This window comes from Myotis brandtii, unplaced genomic scaffold (assembly GCF_000412655.1).
Source record: "Myotis brandtii unplaced genomic scaffold, ASM41265v1 scaffold634, whole genome shotgun sequence".
Lineage (NCBI taxonomy): Eukaryota > Metazoa > Chordata > Mammalia > Chiroptera > Vespertilionidae > Myotis > Myotis brandtii.
The window spans coordinates 805,283-815,075 of NW_005370427.1; the positions used below are offsets into that span (position 1 = coordinate 805,283).

The window sequence follows — 9,793 nt, forward strand, 5'->3', positions numbered from 1 at the left end:
CCTGTACGTCTCTCTATCATGTCACTGTGTAACACCTGTACGTCTCTCTCTATCATGTCACTGTGTAACTCCTGTACATCTCCCCTTATTATGTCACTGTGTAACACCTGTATGTCTCTCTCTATCATGTCACTGTGTAACACCTGTACATCTCTCTCTTTCATCTCACTGTGTAACACCTGTACATCTCTCCTTATTATGTCACTGTGTAACATCTGTACGTCTCTCTATGATGTCACTGTGTAACATCTGTACGTCTCTCTATGATGTCACTGTGTAACATCTGTACGTCTCTCTATGATGTCACTGTGTAACATCTGTACGTCTCTCTATGATGTCACTGTGTAACATCTGTACGTCTCTCTATGATGTCACTGTGTAACATCTGTACGTCTCTCTATGATGTCACTGTGTAACATCTGTACGTCTCTCTATGATGTCACTGTGTAACATCTGTACGTCTCTCTATGATGTCACTGTGTAACATCTGTACGTCTCTCTATGATGTCACTGTGTAACATCTGTACGTCTCTCTATGATGTCACTGTGTAACATCTGTACGTCTCTCTATGATGTCACTGTGTAACATCTGTACGTCTCTCTATGATGTCACTGTGTAACATCTGTACGTCTCTCTATGATGTCACTGTGTAACATCTGTACGTCTCTCTATGATGTCACTGTGTAACATCTGTACGTCTCTCTATGATGTCACTGTGTAACATCTGTACGTCTCTCTATGATGTCACTGTGTAACATCTGTACGTCTCTCTATGATGTCACTGTGTAACATCTGTACGTCTCTCTATGATGTCACTGTGTAACATCTGTACGTCTCTCTATGATGTCACTGTGTAACATCTGTACGTCTCTCTATGATGTCACTGTGTAACATCTGTACGTCTCTCTATGATGTCACTGTGTAACATCTGTACGTCTCTCTATGATGTCACTGTGTAACATCTGTACGTCTCTCTATGATGTCACTGTGTAACATCTGTACGTCTCTCTATGATGTCACTGTGTAACATCTGTACGTCTCTCTATGATGTCACTGTGTAACATCTGTACGTCTCTCTATGATGTCACTGTGTAACATCTGTACATCTCTCTCTATCATGTCACTGTGTAACACCTGTACATCTCTCTCTATTATGTCACTGTGTAACACCTGTACATCTCCCCTTATCATGTCACTGTGTAACACCTGTACGTCTCTCTCTATCATGTCACTGTGTAACGCCTGTATGTCTATCATGTCACTGTGTAACACCTGTATTTCTCTCGCTATCATGTCACTGTGTAACACCTGTATTTCTCTCGCTATCATGTCACTGTGTAACACCTGTATTTCTCTCGCTATCATGTCACTGTGTAACACCTGTATTTCTCTCGCTATCATGTCACTGTGTAACACCTGTATTTCTCTCGCTATCATGTCACTGTGTAACACCTGTATTTCTCTCGCTATCATGTCACTGTGTAACACCTGTATTTCTCTCGCTATCATGTCACTGTGTAACACCTGTATTTCTCTCGCTATCATGTCACTGTGTAACACCTGTATTTCTCTCGCTATCATGTCACTGTGTAACACCTGTATTTCTCTCGCTATCATGTCACTGTGTAACACCTGTATTTCTCTCGCTATCATGTCACTGTGTAACACCTGTATTTCTCTCGCTATCATGTCACTGTGTAACACCTGTATTTCTCTCGCTATCATGTCACTGTGTAACACCTGTATTTCTCTCGCTATCATGTCACTGTGTAACACCTGTATTTCTCTCGCTATCATGTCACTGTGTAACACCTGTATTTCTCTCGCTATCATGTCACTGTGTAACACCTGTATTTCTCTCGCTATCATGTCACTGTGTAACACCTGTATTTCTCTCGCTATCATGTCACTGTGTAACACCTGTATTTCTCTCGCTATCATGTCACTGTGTAACACCTGTATTTCTCTCGCTATCATGTCACTGTGTAACACCTGTATTTCTCTCGCTATCATGTCACTGTGTAACACCTGTATTTCTCTCGCTATCATGTCACTGTGTAACACCTGTACGTCTCTCTCTATCATGTCACTGTGTAACACCTGTATTTCTCTGTCTATCATGTCACTGTGTAACACCTGTATGTCTCTCTTTATCCTTGTCACTGTGTAACACCTGTAAGCCTTACTTTCCTATCCTGTTTCTTTCCAGTCTCCCCCATTAGAATGTAACTTTTGTAAGGCTAGGGGTTTCTGTCTGATGTGCTCTCATCTGTGTCAGTGGGGCCTAGACCAGTGCCTGCAGCGTGTAGGCATACAGTGAACAGTGAGGGGCCATGGCAGGGATGAGTGCACCCCGCAGCCTGCGCCGTGGAGTCTGCTGTGCCCTCAGCACTGCAGGGCTGGGCTGAGATTTGCTCTGACTTAAAGGATGGAATCAGCTCCTCTATGAAACGATTGGAGTTTGTAGTCAGAGAGCATATGTAGTTACCAGGATGGCGAGGCTGCACACATTCTAGGTCATTGAAGAAGAATAAGTCTTCACATGACAGCCTGCGTTCTCCTAGGAACATGCTCAGTCAAATTGTGCCAACTCCGTGGTGCCAGGTGGGCACTAGGCTTAGTGGCTTATCACTTAGTAAATTATATGTCAGTTTACTGTGTTTACACCTGAAACTAATGTAATGTTATATGTCAACTGGAACAGAATTTTTTAATTTTAAAAAATAATGTAAGCAGGAAAAATACATCAATAATGACCCGAGTTCTAGTTGCAGCTCCATAAGCACAAGGGTGACTGGGCACAGGGCAGCCTGTCCAGGAGCCTCCCTTTCTCCTCTGCTGCTGCGGGCGCGGCTGCCCTGCTCTTTTGTGTCTGTTAGAACCGTGTCCAGGGGGCTCACCAAAGGGCTCCTGCGTCGCAGGCTGTTCAGGCAGACACAGAGCCCGACCTCCCTACGCAGGAGCAGCCATTTCTGACGCTGCTGCGCGTTCTTCAGCTCTCCTTCCTTGTCCATCCCTGCCCGTGCCTGCATGCATGTGGCGTCCTGCGCAGTCCCCTCCCCACCCCCTTGTGGACCAGCACAGGCAGGATGTCCAGGGAGAAAGCAAGTTGAGGTCACAATGCCCCCATTGCTCTTGGGTGCGCGGGGAGGACTCGAGTGTCCGCCCGGCTCTGCTCTGGGTGCTCCTCAGTCAGCCTTGTCTTCTCGCCGCACAGGAAACGACCTGTTCCTCGTGGCCGTGCACGAGCTGGGCCACGCGCTGGGCCTGGAGCACTCCAACGACCCCACGGCCATCATGGCCCCGTTCTACCAGTACATGGAGACCGACAGCTTCCAGCTCCCCAGCGACGACCTGCAGGGCATCCAGAAGATCTACGGTGGGTACCACTGCTTCTGCGTTGTTGTTGCTTTGAATGTATAGACTTTAGGGAGAGGAAAGGAGGAGGTAGAGCGAGACCAGCTCCTCGCTCCACTTATTGGCGTGGACTTTGGTTGCTTCTGGCTGGAGATTGAACCTACTGCCGTGGACTCTCAGGTGATGCTCTAACCAGCCCAGCCACCTGCAGGACTTCTATACTTTTTAAGAAATTAATTTATTTGAGTTATTTTTTGAAGTATAAAAATGGGTTGTATTTTTTAAACCACTGCTTCTGTTTGCTTAACCCTGCCGAGGAGTCCAGAATTCCTGCTGTTCCTGCTTCTTTGAAATAGGTGCTCTCGGTATATCTGAGAGAGAAATACTAGGGAAACAGTCTGAGCTGTTGGCAAAAGGCTTCACTCCATCAGGTGTTGTGGCTGTAATCCAAGATGCCTGATAGACAGATCAGGAGGAATTTCTCACTGAGCTTCATCGAAACCTGTCGTCATAGCAAAGCTCTGATAAAGTTTAGTGTTTACGCTCAGGTAAAAATATGTGATAAATGAATGTAACCAATAAAAACAGCAAGAAATATAAGATTTTCTTCTAAGATACTGAGACTTTGGGGCAGACGCACAGGTTGTCTCCCGGGTTGGGATGCTGCTGTTAGGTATTTCATAGACAATGCCTTTTGAAGTTGCAGCAAAAACCCTTGCTGGTTGGACATAATGAAATTACCTCAAAGGCCTATAACTACTAAGAATGAAAGTTAACGAACAAGGGCGTGAGCGTTAACAGACGGCTACGCTGACTCACATGTAACCCTAGTGAACTTCTAGTGCAGTGCAGTCGCTTTTATTTATGGGTTCAGTCTAGAATGCAGAATACCATGAAGGGAAAGGACTATTACACATGTCGACTACAACCCCAGCTCCCTCACAGGAACCTTGGCCGCGGGAGGGCGTCGATGCCGCAGGGCTGTTCAGTTCCTGGCGCTCATTGCCTGCAGAGGGAGGATGTGCTGCGCTAAACTGGCGCGTGCGCTTCCCGCTTCCATTTCTCAGCGCCAGGAGAGGCTGCTTGCAGTCTTAGTGGCGTCATTTAAGTTCGTTAATTTTGTGTGCATTCGTTAGCTCGTCAACTGCAATATCTCAGTGATAAGCATTCTCACAGGGTTAAAACAGATTTGAAAAGCACAGATCCACTTGTGTGTGGCTCTTGATTTTTGGGGGAGACTCAGAAAGGCGATGTTTCTGGGACACTGGACACGCTGATGAGTATCCAAGGTAGCTAGCAGGTCCTTCCTGGAGCCAAGTCAAGGGTCTAGACAGAAGGTCTGCAAATTATGTGCAAGCAGGTCATTGCTTCTCTCTCTCTCTTTTATCTTGGAATACTCTTCATTTATTTATTTTTTTAATCTTCATTGTTGAAAGTATTACATATGTCCCCCTTTCCCCCCATTAACACCCTCCAGCCCACCCCTGAACCTTGCCCCAGGCTCTCACCACCTAATTGGCCGTGCCCGTGGGTTATGCATATAATACATATAAGGTCTTTGGCTAATTACCTTCCACCCACCCATCCTCCCCCGTCTTCCCTCTGATAGTCCACAGTCTGTTCCAGGCTTCCACGTTTCTGGATTCTCTCTGTTCATCAGTTTATTTTGCTAATTAGATTTCACATCTGAGTGAGATCATGTGATCTCACTTAGCATGATACTCTCTAGGTCCCTCCATGCTGTCTCAGAGGGTAAGAGATCCTTCCGTTTTACTGCTGCACAGTATTCCATGGTGAACTAGTAAATGTACCACAACTTTTTCATCCACTCATCTACTGATGGGCACTTTCCAGATCTTAAATTGTGCTGCTGCGAACATAGGGGTGCATACATTCTTCTGATTGGTGTTTTAGGTCTCTTAGGATATATTCCTAGAAGTGAGTTCACTGGATCAAATGGCAGTTCCATATTTAATTTTTTTGAGGAAACTCCATACTGTTTTCCATAATGGCTGCACCAGTCTACATTCCCACCAGCAGTGGGAGTCCTAGGGCTCCCTTCTCACCACATCCTCGCCAGCACTTGTCATTTGTTGATTTATTGATGTTAGCCATTCTGACAGATGTGAGGTGATACCTCATTGTCATTTTAATTTGCATCTCTTGGATGATTAGTAACTTTGAACATTTTCTCTTATGTCCTTTGGCCATCTGTATGTCCACTTTGGAGAAGTATCTATTTAGGTCCTTTGCCCATTTTTTAATTGGATTGTTTGTCTTACTTTTGTTAAGTTGTATGAGTTCCTTATGTATTTTGGATATTAACCCTTTATTGGATGTATCATTGGCAAATATGTTCTCCCATAGAGTGGGCGCCCTTTTCACTGTGTTGATGGTTTCTTTTGCTGTGCAGAAGCTTTTTATTTTGATGTAGTCCCATTTATTTATTCTCTCCTTAGTGTGCTTTGCCCCGGGATATGTATCTGTAAACATATTGCTATGAGTGATGTCCTAGATTTGCTGCCTATGGATTTTTCTAAAATTTTTATGGTTTCTCAACTTACATTTAAGTCTTTTATCCATTTTGAGTTTATTTTTGTGTATGGTGTAAGTTGGTGGCCTAGTTTCATTTTTTTGCATGTTTCTGTCCAATTTTCCCAACACAATTTATTGAAGATACTGTCTTGACTCCATTGTATGCTCTTGCCTCCTTTCTTAAATATTAATTGAGCATAATGGCTTGTGTGAATTTCTGGGGTCTATGTTCTGTTCTATTGATCTATATGCCTATTCTTGTGCCAGTACCAGGCTGTTTTGATTATGGTGGCTTTGTAGTATAACTTTAAATCATTATTGTAATTTCTCCAACTTTGTTTTATTTTCCCTCGGGATTGCTGCAGCTATACAGGGTCTTTTTTGATTCCATATAAATTTTTGGAGTATTTGTTCTAAATCTATGAAATATGCTGTTGGTATTTTAATAGGGATTGCATTGAAGCTCTAGATTGCCTTGGGTAGTATGGATATTTTAATGATGTTGATTCTAAAAAAAAAGCTTCAGATACCCCACCACTAGTTGGCGCAGCGAACGTCACAGTGAACGCCACAACATCAGCCCAGCATCACGTGTCTCACTCGTTCACTTTATGATTTGACATACGAGTAATTTGAGTTACGAGCTCCGTCACGGAACGAATTAAACTCGTAAGTCAAGGCCCCACTGTATATTCTTCCACTTGTTTATGTCATCTTCTATCTCTCTTTTCAAAGTCTTATAGTTTTCTGAGTACAGGTCTTTTGCCTCCTTGGTTAAGTTTATTCCTCGGTATCTTATTATTATTGGTGCAATGGTAAATGGGATTTTTTGTTTAGTTTCTCTTTCTGAGGACTCATTATTGGTGTATAAAAAAAGCTATTGATTTTTGGGTGTTGATTTTGTATCCTGCTACATTGCCAAATTTATATATTAAGTCTAGTAGTTTTTTGGTGGAGTCTTTAGGTTTTGCTCTGTACAATATCATGTCATCTGCAAATAATGACAGATTTCCTTACTCCTTTCCAATTTGGATGCTTTTTACCTCTTCTTCTTGTCTGATGGCTGTGGCTATGACTTCCAGTACTATGTTGAATAAGAGTGATGAAAGCGGACATCCCTGTCTTGTTCCTGTTCTTAGGGGAAATGGTTTTAGTTTTTGCCCATTGAGTAGGATATTGGCTGTAGGTTTGTCATATTTGGCCTTTATTATGTTGAGATATGATCCCTCTATTTCCACTTCACTGAAGGTTTTTATCAAAAATGGATGTTGGATTTTGTTGAATGGTTTTTCTGCATCTATTGATATGATCATGTGGTTTTTGCCTTTCAATTTGTTTATGTTATGTATCACATTTATTGATTTGCAAATATTGTACCAGCCTTGCATCCCCGGAATAAATCCCACTTGATTATGGTGTATGATCTTTTTAATATATTGCTGGATCTGATGTGCTAATATTTTGTTGAGGATTTTAGCATCTATGTTCATCAGGGATACTGGTCTGTAATTCTCTTTCTTTGTAGTGTCTTTATCTGATTTTGGAATTAGGATAATGTTGGCCTCATAAAAGAGCTTTGAAGTATTCCCTCCTCTTGGATTTTTTTGGAATAGTTTAAGGAGTATAGGTGTTAATTCTTCTTTGAATGTATGGTAAAACTCCCCTGTGAAGCCATCTAATCCAGAGCTTATGTTTGCTGGGAGTTTTTTTGTTTGTTTCTTTTATTTATTTATTTATTTATTTTAATTACTGCTTCAATTTCATCAGTAGTTATTGGCCTATTCAGGTTTTCTGATTCTTCCTGATTCAGTTTTAGGAGATTGTATTTTTCTAGGAATTTTTCCATTTCATCCATGTTGTCCAGCTTGTTGGCATATAGTTGTTCATAGTATTTTCTTACAATCCTTTGTATTTCTGTGGTGTCAGTGGTTACTTCTCCACTTTTTTTATTGCTGTTATTTATTTGGGTCCGCTCTCTTTGTTTTTTGATGAGTCTGGCTAATGGTTCATTATCTTGTTTATCCTTTCAAAGAACAACCTCTTGGTTTTATTGATTTTTTGTTTTGTTTTGTTTTGTTTTTGTCTCTATGACATTTATTTCTACTTTAATCTTTATTATTTCCTCCGTTCTATTTGCTTAGGGCTTTTCTTGTTCTCCTTTTGTTCTTTAAGTTGTAGGGTTAATAGTTTATTATTAATATTCTTGTTTTTTAAGTAGGCCTCTAGTGCTATGAACTTCCCTCTTGGGACTGCTTTTGCTGTGTCCCATAGATTTTTGGTTGTTATGTGTTCATTTTCATTTGTTTGTAGGAAGTTTTTTATTTCTTTCTGATCTCATTGGTAATCCATTCATTGTTTAATAACATGCTATTTAGCCTCCAGGTGTTTGAATGTTTTTGGGTGTTTTTACTGTAGTTGATTTCTAATTTCATTCCACTGTGATCTGTGTAGATGTTTGACAAGATTTCCTCTTCTTGAACTTGTAGAGACTTACTTTATGTCCTAACATGTAGTCTGTCTTTGAGAATGACCCATGAGCACTTGAGAAGAATATATATTCTGTAGCTTTGGGGTGAAATGTTCTATAAATTTCAATTAAACCCATCTTGATCCTGGTGTGTCCTTTAGGGTCACTGTTTTCTTGTTAATTTTTTTTGTCAGGAAGATCTATCCAGTGAAGTCAGAGGGGTGTTAAAATTCCCTACTATGACTGTATTGTTGTCGATGTCTTCCTTAAAGTCCTCTAGAAATATATTTCTAAAAATATATTTAGGTGCTCCTATATTGGGTGCATATATGTTTACCAGGGTTATATCCTCTTGTTGGATCTATTATTATGTAGTGACCTTTGTTGTCTCTTGTGATGGCCTTCCTTTTGAAGTCTATTTTGTCAGATATGAGTATTGCTACACCAGCATTTTTTTTTTCTTTTACCTCTGCATTGAAAATTTTTTTCCATCCCCTCACTCTCATTCTGTGTGAGTGTTTTGTTCTGAGGTGGGTCTCTTGTAGATAGCATTTAGTTGGGTCATGTTTTCGTATCTACTCAGCTACCCTATGCCTTTTGATTGGAGCATTAAATCCATTTACATTTAAGGTTATTATTAATAGGTACTTATTTATTGCCATTTTGATTTTTTTCTTTTCTTGTTTTTTTTGCCTTTTTAATTCTGTATGCCTAGGTTTCTCTCTCTCTCTTTCTTCTCATTACAGCAGTCCCTTTACCATTTCTTGTAATGCTGGCTTGGTTGTGATAAACTCCTTTAGCCTTTTTTTTTTGTCTGGGAAGCTCTTTATTTGACTGTTTATTTTGAATGATAGCCTTGCTGGATATAGTAGTCTTGGTCTTAGATCCTTGCTTTCCATTTCCTTGAGTACTTCATGCCATTCCCTTCTGGCCTGTAGAGTTTCTGATGAGAAATCAGGTGTCAGCCTTAAGGGAGCCCCTTTGTAGATAACCCTTTGCTTTTCTCTTGCTGCCTTTAAGATTCTCTGTGTCCTTAGTTTTTGGCATTTTAATTTTGATGTGTCTGGGCATGAGCCCGTTTGGGTTCTTCTTGTTTGGGACTCTATGTGCCTCCTGAACTTGTGTGACTTTTTCCTTCATCAGGTTAGAGAACTTTTTTTGCCATTATTTCTTCAAACACATTCTCTAGCCCTTTCTGCCTCACCTGGCACACCTGTTATGTGGATATTGTTACGTTTCACATTACCCCACAACTCCCTTAAGCTGTCCTCCTGTTTTTTTAAATTATTTTTTTTCTTTTTGGTTCTCTGATTGAGTGGTTTTTTTCAACCCTGTCTCAAATTCACTGATCCGATTCTCAGCTTCCCCTAATCTGCTATGTATTCCTTCCAATGTGGTCTTTTTTTTTTAATTAAATCTTTATTGTTCAGATT

The 9,793-nt window shown here is 41.0% G+C and overlaps 1 protein-coding gene across 1 annotated transcript in view; it reads left to right on the forward strand.

Moving 5' to 3' along the window:
• The window catches only part of MMP16 (matrix metallopeptidase 16 (membrane-inserted)), a 180,465-nt gene that overhangs the window by 133,842 nt on the left and 36,830 nt on the right, over positions 1-9,793 (forward strand). Inside the window, exon 5 of the mRNA XM_005880345.2 lies at positions 3,219-3,380. Coding sequence (XP_005880407.1) covers positions 3,219-3,380 — 162 coding nt within the window. The remainder of the gene's footprint in view (positions 1-3,218; positions 3,381-9,793) is intronic.